A 15,708-nucleotide genomic window follows, 5' to 3' on the forward strand; every position below is an offset into this window, starting at 1 on the left:
AGCTGTTGCTCTGGTAGAAATATATGTAGTCATTTAAGATTCACTCTGTATAGCAACGTACCAGTCTTCAAAAGAGGGCATTAAATTTATTAATAAATTAAATTCAAAATCGATTTGCAAAAAGGAGTCTCTTTTCACAATCCATTTTACTGACAGACAATTATTTGACTACTAGTTTCAGGATCTATATTATACAACCATCTTCAGATCACTTAAAAAGATTCAAGTTTTTTAGGAAATTATTAGCGATAGCTAGAGAACCGGTCACTTAAAAATTGGATTGATCGCCTTTGATCATTTGTCAGTCATTTTGAAATTTCAAAAATGATATTTCTTTGACCTGGTTTTTAGTTACGTCTGTTGCACATTTTTTCTTCGTCCATTATTTGAAAAATTGAAATAACTCCAAAAAAAGATATCCGATCATATTTAAGAATGAAGAATAATTTTTGAAACAATACAAAATTTTAATGGAATTATTGAAATATAGGAAACAATTGGTAATTTTAAATAATTGATGGTCATTTTCGAATGTGACCGGTCACTTTAGTCAAAGAGTGGTCATTCTGGTAATTGTGTTTGATGCACAGTTCAAGCCAAAATTGCAGGACAGGATTATTTGAATATGAATTTATTAAAAAATAAAAACACTGAACAATGAACTAAACAAGACGAATATTAAATTGTAAATGATTTTTTAAGAACAAAATTTCAATTGCTCTTGTATGGGGTAGCGACATCTATCGTCATTTTGGTAAAGGTCATCTATTGACTAACAAGAGGTCCCTGCAATATCGAAATGATTTTGTGTTTGGATGTAGTAATCTGTAATTATTTTTAGCAAGCAACCAATCGAAGTTAGAAAGGCAAATATTAGATTACTAGTCCCCTGACTCCCTTAAGCAAGCAAGTTCCATATTAACATCTAGATACTCTGGATGTGTTTTGTCATTTTCAAATTGTAACAGATGAAAAGACAAAAAACCATATCTAGAGCATCTAGATATCAAAATAAATAATGACAGGGATTTTATAAGAGAGTCGCCATCTAGGACTTTCAATCTTAATTTTAACTGGTGGTCTAACAACGCATATTACACAAACACGTTTTAATTTTTAAATTGAACCATAATTTATAATAAAATAGTGTAACCGTAAAGAAAAAATAAGTGCAAATGATTTAATTAGATCAATATTGTAACTGACAAACAATTATTTGCTTTAGAAAGTTACATTAAAGATTGTGATAGAAAATGTTTTGACTTTTTAATTTTTGCAATTCAGTAGGTATTTATCTTGTTTGGTCTATTGCTCCAGTGAATTTGTTAAGTGTGTTTATCTGTTAATCAATCAATATTCTTCTGTTTGGACATTTTAGTGTTAATCATGTTCAACAAAATTAAAATAGTTTCCTTAAAGCATTGAATCATTAAAAGTGACCTGAAGTGTACACCCCGAAGTTAATAATCAAATCATTATGTTAATCAAAAGGACTGTGAAGAATTCGGTACTCGAAAACCTTCGAAAACCAAATTATCAATTTGGTAATGAAGTACAAATTATTATACTGACTTTAAATGTTTTCCATGGAAAGTACCCATTACATTATATTTTATTCGAGCAGTAAACCCAGAAATTCAATGACACCAACGACTTTCCTTACACATCCTTTTCCACAGCTACAAATACAAAATATACAAAAGTACACTAAACATATTGACTAGACGACGGAAATGGCGACCTTATGGCTATTGTGCAGCGCCGGTTGCAGCCTGATGGTGTGCCTCAGGGAAGCGGCCGAACCCGACCTCCTGGAGGACTGCGTCAGAGTGGTGGTGACGGTTCCCGCTGCCTCCCTAGACCCGAACAGGAAGCAGGAAGTTGAGCCGTCCACGGCGGGAAAACACACGGACAGACAGCTGGAGATCCAGGTGAAGGGCGGGATTTTTCTGCATGGATCGAAGGTTAAATGTTTTAGAAATGAGCAGCATCTACAGAAAAAAGTGTATAATTGTGATTATAGGGACAAACATAGGTTGCATTCGACATATTCATAAAAATGTTATTTTTCAAAGCTAAATTGTCAAAGTTGATCTTGAACAGAAAATAATATGGCCAAATTTCACTCTCACACACACTCTCAGAGCTCGGACTAGCTCTCCACAGTAGATTTACACATGCACCCGCCGGGGTAGTGAATACAACCACAGAGCAGGTACAGTATGCTCGCTGATACAACCATCGAAACAAGATGTCAGGATTATGGGCGGCGTTTAGTGGTACAAAAGAGGGGGGAATTTATCTGCTGAATATGACATTTTCTTCATTGAAATTGAATCTGTGGCGACAGAAATGAAAATTTAACACGTGAACTCTTGTCAATTTTCTTTAATTCTGTCAATAGCAACTGGACACTGTGCCCAGAGAGATATTTATTATCCTTGATATTTTATACATTAGAAAATCTCAAATTAAAATGTATCTTCTTTGATACAGAGCCTTTACAAATGATTAAACGCCGTGTGACCTGTAGTTTTATTTTAAACAGTAATTTTATTTCAATCGCGTTGGCAATAAGGTTATTTCCTCGTTTATATGCGCAATTTTTGTCCAACATTTTAGAATATCTAAGCAAGTTAGAAACAATAAACCAGTTAAATAAGTTTTCTTCAGAGTATAATGATAATGAAAATGCATTTAAAATAAGGAAAAAAAAATTTTTACGACTGTTGAACATACAGAAAATCGTGTAAGGTACTATAAACATAATCGCACCCCGTAGGATGCTTTTAACAAACTATTAACACATGCATTAATCACAATTATTGAATATATTTACAAATTTACTGGACAAAAAGGAAAAGGTACAATTTCTGATGTTTACATGTTCTCCTTGATCTTTCAATGCGAAAAATTAAAGGAATCTTCTTTAGTTTAGCATGACGCTTCGTCACTTTCTAGATGGATCTACTTATTCTAACATTGTCTTACTGTCTAAAACGCCAGAAATTCAATATAGAATGTTATACAAACATAAGGTATTTATAAAATAGAGTCAATAAATAGTAAAATTATTTATTTTGTTTTTCATATTTCATTGGGATTCCTCGAAATAGTAGATGATGACGTAGGTACTGATTCGACAGAGGCAGAGAGGGGATAACTTCTCTGTATAGACCTATTTAGTAGTGACGTCACATACGCCAAATAATAGGCAAACCCATAGTTCACATTCTCATGAAGAATATTCAATATTCAATATTTTTACTAGATCCATTTTCGACCTTATATACTTTGGACATAAGGTACCAAAAAAATGGCTTCATTGTCATGACCTTAAATATCGCGATATTTTGGCAATATTAGAAATACCTATTTAAGAAGTTTCAGACCCCAAGTGACAAACTAATAGAATTATAGAATTTATATATTTAAAATAGAATATTGACTTTTATAGTAATTAATAAACTAAAATTATATCAGTATTACTATGCATGCGCATTGAAGATAATTTCATTGTAAGCGAAGTAGCAACAGGATATCGTTCAAGAAAGGTTTGGAAATAAAATAACGAAATCATTAAAACAATAATATGGGAAACGACCCTATTAAATTTTGGAAAAATAAAAAATTACAAGAATAAGCTAACTTTGATTGGAGTAACTTTTCACGACATTTTATCGAACCAATCGGCGACCGCGTTATCTCAAGCGTAGACGCAACGGTTTGTCATTGTTCATTGTAAACGAATCATTAGAACTGGCGCCGCTAAGATTTCGAGACTTTTACTGCCAATCGTGCAGTGTTGGTTGCCTACGGCGTATAATCATTTATAAAGGCTGTGGTAGCAGAACATTATGTACTGATATTTTAAATGTTCTTCCTCTTGGATTCCGTGTCAATGGCGCCCCATAGTCAAGACCATACTTAAATTTGAATTAACTCTGTTACTTTATAAGCGAGTTTTGGTAAAATTATCTTTCTAAAAGAATAAAAAAAAATGTCCCAACTTTGAAATCACCCTGCATAGGTATATAAATCTAAAAAAAGGTTATAAATGCGTTAATTTCTTAGAAAGTATATAGCTTCTCTTTGGACAGGCGCGGATCCAAAGGGGCCTATGGGGGTCGATCAACGCCCCCCAAATGATCTCAATTTTTTTTTTATACAAATGAAACAATAAAGCCCAATAATAGATACAAATACCAAGAGCTCCATACCCCACAATATTATAAAATCGTCTAGAATTTACTCTTTGAGGCGACCAAATCAAAGATCAAACAGAATAAATTAATAAGGATTAAAATTTTTCTTTTTAAAAACGTCTCAGTTTTCTTGACTGCATAACCTTTTTTGTTTCTGTTCTTTTTTTATACATCAACTTCTGTACAGGATTAGTCACTATAATCTGACAACATATTGTGAGTTTATTATTGAAATTACAAAAAAGGTTTTTAATACAAAAATTTTAGCTCTTATATGAATTTTTATAATTCAAATTTTTCGTTCTCACTAAACATTATTTCTTTGTTAAAATAGTTTGTTATAGGAAATAAATTAATGATTATAAATAAACTTCTGTCAAAGTCATTTGTTTGTTCCGCGTGCCTCGTTCATAGCCACTGCGATCTGTCAGACATAAATTTCCCTCCTGTTTTTTCAAAAACAGTTTTAAACTGAAATATGTCAAAACGTCCTGAATCAAACAGTAACATATTATATATATTTTTGAAAAGAGAAAAATTTAACGAAGCTAAGTATGCACTAATATATAGGGTGTTTCATTCAAAAAAATTATTTAATTTAATGATTTCCATTATTCAGTTGTTTTTTCTAATACACACCACATACTAACTAACAAACAATAAATTATAAACAAACAAAGGATCAACTACAGAAAAAACTTGTACAATGATAAATCGTATAACTAGTATAGTTAAATTAAAAGACGCAAACTGATAAAACTGTAATTATTGGATAACTAATATATGTCATCTGTCGTTGTTTTATTTTAAACAAATGACATGAGCCACCTATGATTGTATTTTTTAATAACATTTGATAAAATTCCCATTATAAGATTTACCATTGTACATTTTTTTCTGTAGTTGATTATTCGTTTTTTTTTTATAATTTATTGTTTGTTAGTATTTGATGTGAATAAAACCATTATAACATATTTTAAAAGAATATTTCGTCTCAGTGCGATTTAAATAAAATAATAGATTTCCCTGTTATATCACACATTGCATATTGAAGTCGACATATCACGGAAACAAGTAAATATAGGGAAAAACTTTACATTGCAAAAATTACTCCAAATTTTACGATCTTTCAGATGGACTGTATTTCTACGAGGGAACAAAAATTTTTTTATTATTGCCACGCCATCTATACAGAAAGATTTGAACTAATAGTTCTAACTACAATTTGAAGCTATTCGAGGGACCTAACAACTCCAATTTCCAGAACTAAAATAAGTTTCTTCTTTTCGGAGATATTGGCAGCGGGAGTGTTAAAATGGCACACCCTGTATATAATTTGTAACGCATGTTTGCAAATAAATTAATTGGATGAAAATAGAGTAGGTCCCATTTTTCTTCCAAAATTGCCCATCAACAGCTATGTACTTGCTCCGAACCTAAAATAAATTTCTTCATTTCGGAGATATTGACAACGGGAGTGTTAATTGGCACACTCTGTATAAGTTATTGAAAATAACAGAGAAAGCAGATTATTATAGAAGGTTGCACTGCAAACTGCAAGAAGTTTTTCATGAAAGCCCATTTTATGATACTACTATTTTTTTTAACAAACTTAACTGTTACTTGACAATTAAACATGTTTAATTTAACAGCGCATATTTCTACTACAAATGCGCAGTATCAGACAACCAAAGCTTTCATTCTATAAAACAGAACTGTATTTTTATAAAAGTAAATTTGAAAAGAAAATACAATACGTACATACAATTTTCGTATGCAAATTAATGTCATGTCATGCAGGCCAAAAGGCAAATCGACGTGTCGAATTAGTCAAACGTCACTCACCTCAGGTTCCCGCATACGTGCGTGGAAAAAAGGCAGTATATAACGGGATTAGCGGCTGAATTTAGCGGTGCTAAACTCTGTATGAGGGTTGCTATGGCGATGTTCGTCTGCGTTTTTGGAATGTGACCATAGACTTGCAACAGATCGAATACTATGTAAGGGCTCCAACAGACTACGAACACTGAAAATCACCAGGCAGTATTAATCTAACGCGACAGTCTCATTCGGTTCATTGCATACAAATACATCCCCCAGAAATCAAATGCGAAGCTTAATATCATCGTCAAAGTTTTAAATATAACGACTGAAATATAAACGCTTCAACATTGCTGGATCAAATATACCAAAGCAGTTTCTAACCCCGTAAAATAGTGAATTGTAACTTTGCACTCACTCACACTAACTTCTTCATTTGTATTTACCATCAGTTCAGATAATAAAGTATGCAAAAGTGCAAGTAAGTTGAAAACCCTGTAAATATCTGTGACAAAATTAGGGATAGAAAAGAACCAGATCAGAAGTGGCCCTACTTTTTCGAATGTGGCACCATCTGTAGTTTCAGATGTATTGAAACATTGCTGTCAATAAAATAGATAAGAAAGTATCGTTCGTAAAATGGCTGTCAGTTGTTAAAGGACCTGCACCGTCTTTATGACAATGTGAACTCGGTCAAATTGACTGAAATCGTGGTAAGTTGTTGGTTATCATATCACAAAAGTTACTGTTTTTATTGTACACATGGTACTTTGCAGTTCATCATCAGCAGAACTGACTTAGAAGTAGGAAAGAGTTGATTTTCGGACTCAAGTACTGTGGAGGTCAGTATCACAAAACCAACAACTTACCACAATTTCACCCAATTTGACTGAGCTCACGTATTCATAAAGACAATGGGTTCTTTCTATTTATTATTTCCAATATCGTATTAACTTTTTTGGTAATGTAAAATTATGAGACACACTTATTTTTGTATAGTTAAAGACTGCAGCAACAATAAAAGATAATATAGCTAATATCTGTTCAATAGACATTTGACAATATTATAGTACATTATACTATAAGGGAGAGAAATGCGTTATTTTGGCAGAGGTGCAATTTGAAGCCCGAGGGCTACAATGCACCGAGGACAAAATAGCATCTCTCCCGAATGGTATATACTATTTTTTCCACGGTCTCATTAACTTAAAAACACATATTTTGTCATTATGAAGTAAGTAGCACCAGAATTATTGTATTCGGATTTGAGCATTTATTTAGTAGTCGTTGAGTTATTGTCATAACTACAAAATAAACAAACAAAAAGAATTGTCAAATTAAGGTGCTAGTTTGGTTTAGTTTAAAGTTTGTTTAGTGCACAATGAATAATTGTGAGTCGGAAGAGATTGTGGAGGCTGCAAATATTGCAATAAGCAATTTGCTGCCTACGAAGTCAAGATCTTTATACGATATAGCCTACAATCGGTTCAAAAAGTGGTGCGCCGAGAAAAATGTTCAAGTATACAGCGAGAATGTTTTGTTGGCATACTTCAGTGAAAATGCAAAGAATTACAAGTCTTCCACATTATGGGCGCAATATTCTATGGTTAAGTCATGCTTGATAATTTACGACAACATAGATATAAGCAAATTCCCCAAGCTGATCGCATTTTTGAAAAGAACCGGTGACGGATATCAAGCGAAAAAATCGAAAATATTGACAAAGGGTGAAATCGACCGTTTTCTATCAAGTGCAGATGACAAAGAATTCTTAATGATTAAGGTAAGATTACTTTTGTTGTTAGGTATTTCAATTATTAAGTATTTTGATTTTTTATAGGTTGGATTAATTCTGGGGATTGCCGGAGCTTGTCGAACTGATGAACTAGTCAATTTAACTGTAGATGATATTGAGGATGTAGGCTCTTCCTTGATTGTAAAAATTCCAAACACTAAGACAAAGATTCCACGAACCTTTGTGGTTACCGATGTGGGAAATATGCTTGAATTGTTTCGAAAATACCTGTCCCTTCGTCCTCCCCACGTCAAGCATAAGCGCCTTTTTTTGTACTACAAAGCAGGAAAATGTAGTTCGCAGCCAGTTGGCAAGAATACCATGGGAAAAATTCCGAGTGTAGTAGCTTCGTATTTAAAATTACCTGATGCTGCATGTTATACTGGTCACTGCTTACGAAGATCTTCAGCGACATTACTGGCAGATGCTGGTGTGGATATCACGACAATAAAGCGTCATGCTGGTTGGAAATCAACGACAGTCGCTGAGGGTTATGTCGAGAACTCCATTGAAAATAAGACCAAAATTGCTAATCAGGTTTTAGTAGGTACCACTACTAGCGCAATCACAAAAACTGTAAATGTAAGCGAAAGTAATATTCCTTCTAATATTAATTTTGAAAATTGTACAAATGTAACATTTAATTTAAATGTCAATAAATAATTTCAATGTTATCTTTTTTTTGCATGAAAAACGTTCTCCATAATGTAAACTCCCTTGGGAGCATTATACTCCCTTGGGAATAATCGACTACTTCTGTTTTAATTTTGATGTCATAGAAACTGATTTCAACTCCCGACCGTGGAAAAAAGAGCATTATTCAAAAATTTAAGAGCATTAAATGCAAAATGGGCATTAATTAACAAAATTTAGACCAGCGGTTTGTCCCTCGTTAATTTTCTGATAAATTTATTTTACATTAAAAATTAACGATAACAACTTTTTGAAAATAATTTTGGAATATTAAAATTGAACAGAAATTCTGTATTTTGGAATAATTTAGTTTTCTTTCTGTAATTTATACTAATTTTATGTCTTATAAATTCATTGCTAGAATAATTTGCATAATTTTACATTTCCTAAGCTATACAGTGTGTCCAAGATAAGGATGGGATAGCATTAGGATCTAGGAAACGGTAAAAGTTACGGGGTGGCTCAAATCAGAAAAAAGTTGTGTTTTTTTATACCTAACAATATGCCGTTTAAAAGTTTTAAAATTCCAGGTAGTTCCGGAGATATCCGGAAAAACCCGAAATTTTGCAAAATCGTTTTATTTTTTTCAAGCTTTATTTGAAAACGGATTTAAAAATAAATTGCATAATTACATTGCCATTTTTTTCGCTCTATCCCATGGGGTCAAAATTTTTGCACTCCGACGTTTCGTCTTCGAGGGGCCATCATCAGGTTATTTTTTTAAATACGTCGCTGCTATTTTTCTGGCAAAATCTAGTCATTTTTAATTCTGAATTAGATGATATTAATTTTTCTAATCGCTTAAAAAGGTTTTTAGCTTGTTTTAGCTATCATTTGAAATTTTTCCTGAGTACGGCTCTGACCGCTTTCAAAATATCTATTGGAGGAAGTCATAACGACAGTATAAAAGTCAATGCAGCTCAAAATTTCCAACAATGTCTACTACTATTAACAATACTAATTAGGAATAATAAAGCATTTCATAAATTCGTATTATTTTTTTTATTAGATACAACTTTTTTAAATTATTGATTAAAAAAATTGTTGGATATTTTATGCTGTATTGACTTTTATACTGTTATGACTTTCTCCAATATATATTTTGAAAACGTTCAGAACCGTACTCAGGATAAATGCTAAAACAAGCTAAAACCCTTTTTATTACAATAGTAATATTATCTAATTCAGAATTAAAAATAATTTTACATTTTGTCATAAAAATAGCAGCGACGTATTTAAAAAAATTTACCTGATGGTGGCCCCTCGAAGACGAAACGTCGGATTGCAAAAATATTGGCGCCATTGGATAGAGCGAAAAAAGTGGCACTGTAAATATGCAATTTATTTTAAAATTCGTTTTCAAATAGACAGAAAAATAAAAACGGCATATTGTTAAGTACAAAAAAACACAACTTTTTTCTAATTTGAGCTACCTCGTATCTCTTACCGTTTCCTAAATCATAATGCTATCCCATCCTTATCTTGGACAGACTGTACACTGTACACACTTGCCTTTCCAGAATTTGTCACTTAAATCTCCTCTTCCAAATTTCTACAAGACTGAACCTAATGGCCAAATATTTCTACTCTATTTAACTTCGGTAATTTCCAACAATCTAAGATGCAACTAATGTCGATTGAGATTCTAAGAAAGTCGTATTGTTTCGATATTGAAGTGTATCAGTACGTGTGAATAGACAATCAAATTGCAATGATTTCAGACTGACAGTGTCGTTACTTTAAACTTTTCTGTAAACTTACTAAATACAATGACAAAAGTCATCTTAACAGTCTTTATTTTGGCTCTTGGAATGATTCCCCTCGAGCTGGCACGACGGCTGTCATGGTCTTCGTGGTAACTCCTGGGTGGCCTGTCTCTGTGGTCCTCACCTACAGACCAAACAGAAAGATATTAATAAAATCTTTCAGTTTAAGAAATTGGCAACAGTAGCAAAAGAAACATTTTTAAAGCTCTTTGTAGCACAAGCATTCTAATAACTACTCTCAGAATTCATTTATTTAGATGTTAATTCAACCTTTAAAGTTCGAATTATAAATTCTTAAGTGTGTTTACAAACTTGGAAATTAATTTTTAAAGTAACTCTAATTTGCAGTATAGAACTAAATGATGAAAAAAAAAAAATCTTCTTCCTTCCATAATTAATTTCTTAATTACCATAAAAAACAAATCTCCAATTTCGTAAACAACCTTATTTTAAATACTGTAACAAGGCTGACAGAAATTATACTATTAAAATTTGGTACACGCTATTTCAGGATTACAAGGACTCTCCAATCTACTTTCCGAAGTATTTTTCGGGGCAAATCGGGATTATGAATTAATTTCGCGCTCACCCCAGACTAGCTAATAGAATTCACTCACTCTGCCGGATCGGGATGTGTCCCACGGGGATCAGCAATTTGCTCTTGGACCAGATCGTGCAAACTATAACTGCGTAGCAAGCGCTGATGATGAGCGCGGGGACGACGAACAGCGCCAGAGCCACCAAGGTCATGTAGACCTTCCACTGCCACTGCTTTAGGTCTATCCAGCACTGGGGGATGTCTGGAAAGAATACCGCAAGCGAATTATTTCTTAAACTGATTTTTAAAGGTAACTATGCAGGGTGCTTTGCAACGAATGGGCATACTGTAACGGGAGTCCCAATAGGCTGATCTAACTCTACTTCTGATACTCTTCTACCTTTTTGTTAAATATTTTGATGATATTTCGGACCATTTTAATGTATTTAACAGCGAATTTGAAGAATTTTTATGCATTTTGAAACGCCTTTTTCATATTTTGTTGCGTTCTCAAGTGGTTCTGATAGATTTTAAAGTTCTCTCTGCTCGAGACGCAACTGGCGAGAAATACACAAATTCTTTTAAAGTTCTCCAAAGAAAGAAGTCAAATTTGTTGAGGTCTGGTGATCGTGGAGGACAAAGTTGTGAGCTTTCAATTCAATTGTTTGGATATTGGTGGTTTAAAAAGTCTAACAATATTTTTAAATTGAGGGGGTGCTCCATCATGCATAAACCAATGTTCTAGTCTGTATAACATTAATAAGTGACAGTATTTTTTTTCATAAATTAGATTTTTTCTGGGAGGATTCAGGTATAGTAAATGACAGACCTGTTTTGTTATAATAATTTTTGAAGTCAAAAAAATATGTATTGATTTTATTTAACAGGATCAACGAAAATCAAACAAGCTAATAACAGTAATTACTAACTTCTTCTGGTGCAAAAGGTGTCAAAATTTTACAATACATTTCAATAACTATTTTCCGGAAAAACTGTAACTTTAATTTCAAAACGAAAATTAAATGAAAATTGAAGAGAAATCCCACGAGTAAAGAAATTTGATATATTAAATGTTTGTTAAATTAACTATTAATCCATATTTTGTACCATTTTACTAAACTCTGGATAAATGTAGTTAGTAAAAATATAGAGTTCATCTACTTCAAATAAGATCACTACGGAAGTGTCATGTCGATCAGCAAAAAGAGTATTAAAATCTGTAGTAATATCATGGAAACTTTTCACCTCCAAATTCTTTGAAACTGAACCAATCGACTTGAAATTTGGCAGATTGTTAGAGAAAAGGTCAATGAACATTAGTGACATAGCGCCGATTGACGCTTTCACCCTGTTAGGCGTTGACACCCTTCTCGTGGGCGGATTTTTTTTTCAAAAATCAATAGTTTCTTAGTTATTCACGATTGAAAACTTGGAATTTTGAGTGAAAAAAAAAACACTTTTTTAAAGAATTTTTCGCGAATAACTCAAAAACTAAGCATTTTATTAAAAAATTTTTAGTGAACAAAAATGTAGCTTATAAATAAACAAAGAAAATCGTTTGTTAAAAAGTGTTGTACGTCATATACAAATATGGTTAGTGGAAGGGAGCTTGTTTTGGCGGGAATAGTTGAATCGATGTATTCAACGTCAAATAACGGAAAAAGGATTAATTTTACGTGTATAACGCTCCTGGAGTTTTCTGTAGTACACAAAAAGACCTTCAAAATGAGCACTTATAAAAGATAATTAGAGCAAATTGAAGGAGTTATCGTCAAAAACAGATGGGTTGCTCATATTTTTTAAGGAAAAATGAGCAGTAAACGCTGTACCATTTCCATCAGAATTAAAATTATTCGTAGACCCTTTACAATTAGTTTTGTTTTAGTGTTTTTCATACGATCCTGAAGTTAGACCGGTTTAGAATGCGTATTTTTTGAATAATGTACGGTAAATTTGAAAACGTATTTTTCATTATTCAAAAAAAATTGCCTTATTTATATAACAACTCTGAAACTATGAAAGATACGTAAAAAATAACAGACAACAAAAATGTAGCTTTTTTTCAACAAATATTTTGCTTTTTTTATTCCTATAGCAGAAAAAATAAAGGAGATATCGCCGCTTGAAGTATCCATTTTAGTGAAAAAACTACCTGTCTCGAGCCCTTCGATCCTTTCCTTTAAAAAAACGAAGGACTTAAAAGGTTTTATATGCAAACGATCTTACAGCTCCTGAAATTATCCTTAAAATGCTTTTTTGTAGGATACTATAGCTTCAAAATTAACCGAGTTATGGTAAAAAAACCAATGACATTTTTTCGGAGCAAAATAGGCTTTCTCATTTTTATATATTATATATTATATTATACAAATAAAATAAGTAAAAAAATTTAGTGTGATTATTTATATGCAGCGTAGCAATTTTTTTTATGATTGATTATATTTAAAAATCGATTATAATAAAAATATTTTACATTAATATTGGTAAAAGGGTAGTTTATAAGAGTTGAAAATGGCAAAAGTAAAATATTCTTTCATAAACAATATAAGGAATTTTTTATTTTAAAGTATTGCACAATTATAACATTCCAAGATTTAATCATTTTTTTAGCACAGGGGTGATTTATAAGGGTTGAAAAGTGTTATGAGATACAAATTCTTTCATAAGCAATGAGAGAATATTTATTATAAATAATTGTACCGTTAAAGCATTCCAAGCTTTCAAAAAGTAATTTTTTAACTTTTTTGTCAATACAGGGGTGGTTTTAGGGGTTGAAAAGGAACAAATTCTTTTATTAGCTATAAGGTAACTTTTATTTTAAATAATTGCACAATTTAATCATTCCAAATCTTTAAATTGTTTATCATTATTTTTTGCATAGGAGTAGTTTTTAAGGGTTAAATAAAGGGTCGAAAAGATCAAATATATCATAAAACATGTTCGAGAACATGGAACATAATTTAATTTTTGTGCTTGAACAAGATTTTTATAAATAAAATGCTTAAAACTTATTTTTTTCAATTTTTTTCACTTAGGGGTAGTTTTTCCCCCTAAAAAACAAAAAGCGTCAATCGGGCTTATGTCACTTTGGAACTTGAGCCTAAGATGAGCCTTATTCTAAATTTTCATGCAAATCCATGCAGCTTTAAAAGAATTCGGAGGTTACAGCTGATTTTTAGCTTCAATGACAATACTATAATATTTTCAGGCAAATCGTTTAGGAAAAGTGTAAAAACTCACTATCACTCATTTTACTACTATAATTGAAAAAAATATTCAAGAAACACATCTGCCTTAGCAAAAAGTTTATTACCTTTTTATTTAGATTCAGTACATACTCATTCAATTTACAGTGTGTNCCCATAAGAAAATAATGGGGTTTAAGGGTGAAGTCGTAAATAATGGAGGATGTATTAGAAAGAAACGCGAAAAGTTCATAAAACTGCCATAAATATGGCGTCAGCTTCGGTTCTGGAAAGAACTGGGAGTATTAACTTTTACAGTCGGTGGTATGTAGCTGAGAATTCTCTATACATGTGCAGAAACCTGAAGACAACACGAACATAAATTGCTGCTTCAGCTAAACATTTTACAGTTTCATATTACAGCTTATTCTGTAACTATCTACAATTCCAGACATCCAGGCACATAGGTGTACAAGAAAAGGCGAGTTTACTGTTGGTTCTGCTCTAAAATATTTCGCTGGTCTAAAATTGTTTAGATACGTCCGCACAATAAATGACTGTAGACCAAGCATAAATAAAATTTTTACTCGAAAAAGGTCCTGCACTTTTACTACGAGGTAAGCACTATTTTTTCTGAAATTGCAAACAATATTAGTTCTTCATTACAATCGAATTGATGTGAAAATTTTAAAATGTCTAGATATTAGTTTTTCCTATTTAGGTTCCCGTAATATTTGGTGTTGCCTGTATCAATTAAATTTGAATGATACAGATGAATTAGCATCAAAGCTTTTGATTAAAATACCTTATGATAAAACGAAAAAATCAGGATCATTTATGATACATTTTTGATACGAGTTGGTTTGCCTGGTGTGGATTTATAAGTATTTCTGATTGGACAAATTCCACATCTTAACAATATTCTAGCATTTTGATACACTTTCATAAAATTTTTGGTCGCACAGTATTTTCAGTATGAAATAATGGAATCCATGTTTTCGGAACTCTCATTGAGAGAGTACAAAAAAAAATGTTGTCTAGCCTAGAATATATAAACTTAATATAAATTCCCGAAATATTTCCTATATTACAAAACTATCCCCTTATTGTATTAGACTTGGAATCTCTGGAATATCTCAGGATTAATATAGATAAAATATTTATGTTCAAATTATTACGCGTGCATACTTCGTTTCATCCCTTATTATTTAAAACCTTAGTCGCTCATACTGTTCACTTACCCTCGATGGGTTTTTCTTCGAAAAGAAAAATAGTAGGCGTCGCAAAGAGCACACTGAGCATCCACGCAATTACCACCAGCGCTCTGGCCCGTTTCCCTGAAATAAAGAAAAGGTAAATATGCAAACAACAATATTTTACATGACAATATTCTAGTCTAATGATATAGCAACATATTGATTTATTTCCTGTTGTTCTTGTTGGTCATTGTCATCGATATTCAGTCGTCAGTTTTTTAAAAGTGATTATTAATGATCGATCGAATAATTTTTTGCTTAATATTTTGCTTATTTTATGTTTAGTGGGGAACAAAAACTCTTATGATACATTTTGATTACAGTCGGTGTCCAATTAAATGTTTACCACAAGCCAGACTACTTATTGCGGCAGTGTAGGTATCCTAGATACTGGTAGCGTCGTCTAAAATCGCCTATGTGTCAAAACCAGCTACTAAAACGCTCGAAAC

General features: G+C 32.1%; 1 protein-coding gene across 1 annotated transcript; it reads right to left on the bottom strand.

Moving 5' to 3' along the window:
• Positions 1 to 1,603: 1,603 nt before the first annotated feature.
• On the bottom strand, positions 1,604 to 15,340 carry LOC108915298 (cardioacceleratory peptide receptor-like; the record flags this gene model as incomplete). Its single annotated transcript, XM_023456372.1, has 5 exons — positions 1,604 to 1,991; positions 6,051 to 6,231; positions 10,276 to 10,404; positions 10,898 to 11,080; positions 15,245 to 15,340. Coding segments are annotated over 5 exons (860 nt in total), but the record flags the coding sequence as incomplete, so codon positions are not given.
• Between the last annotated feature and the right edge of the window lie 368 nt (positions 15,341 to 15,708).

Source organism: Anoplophora glabripennis, unplaced genomic scaffold, assembly GCF_000390285.2.
Source record: "Anoplophora glabripennis isolate ALB-LARVAE unplaced genomic scaffold, Agla_2.0 scaffold1443, whole genome shotgun sequence".
Lineage (NCBI taxonomy): Eukaryota > Metazoa > Arthropoda > Insecta > Coleoptera > Cerambycidae > Anoplophora > Anoplophora glabripennis.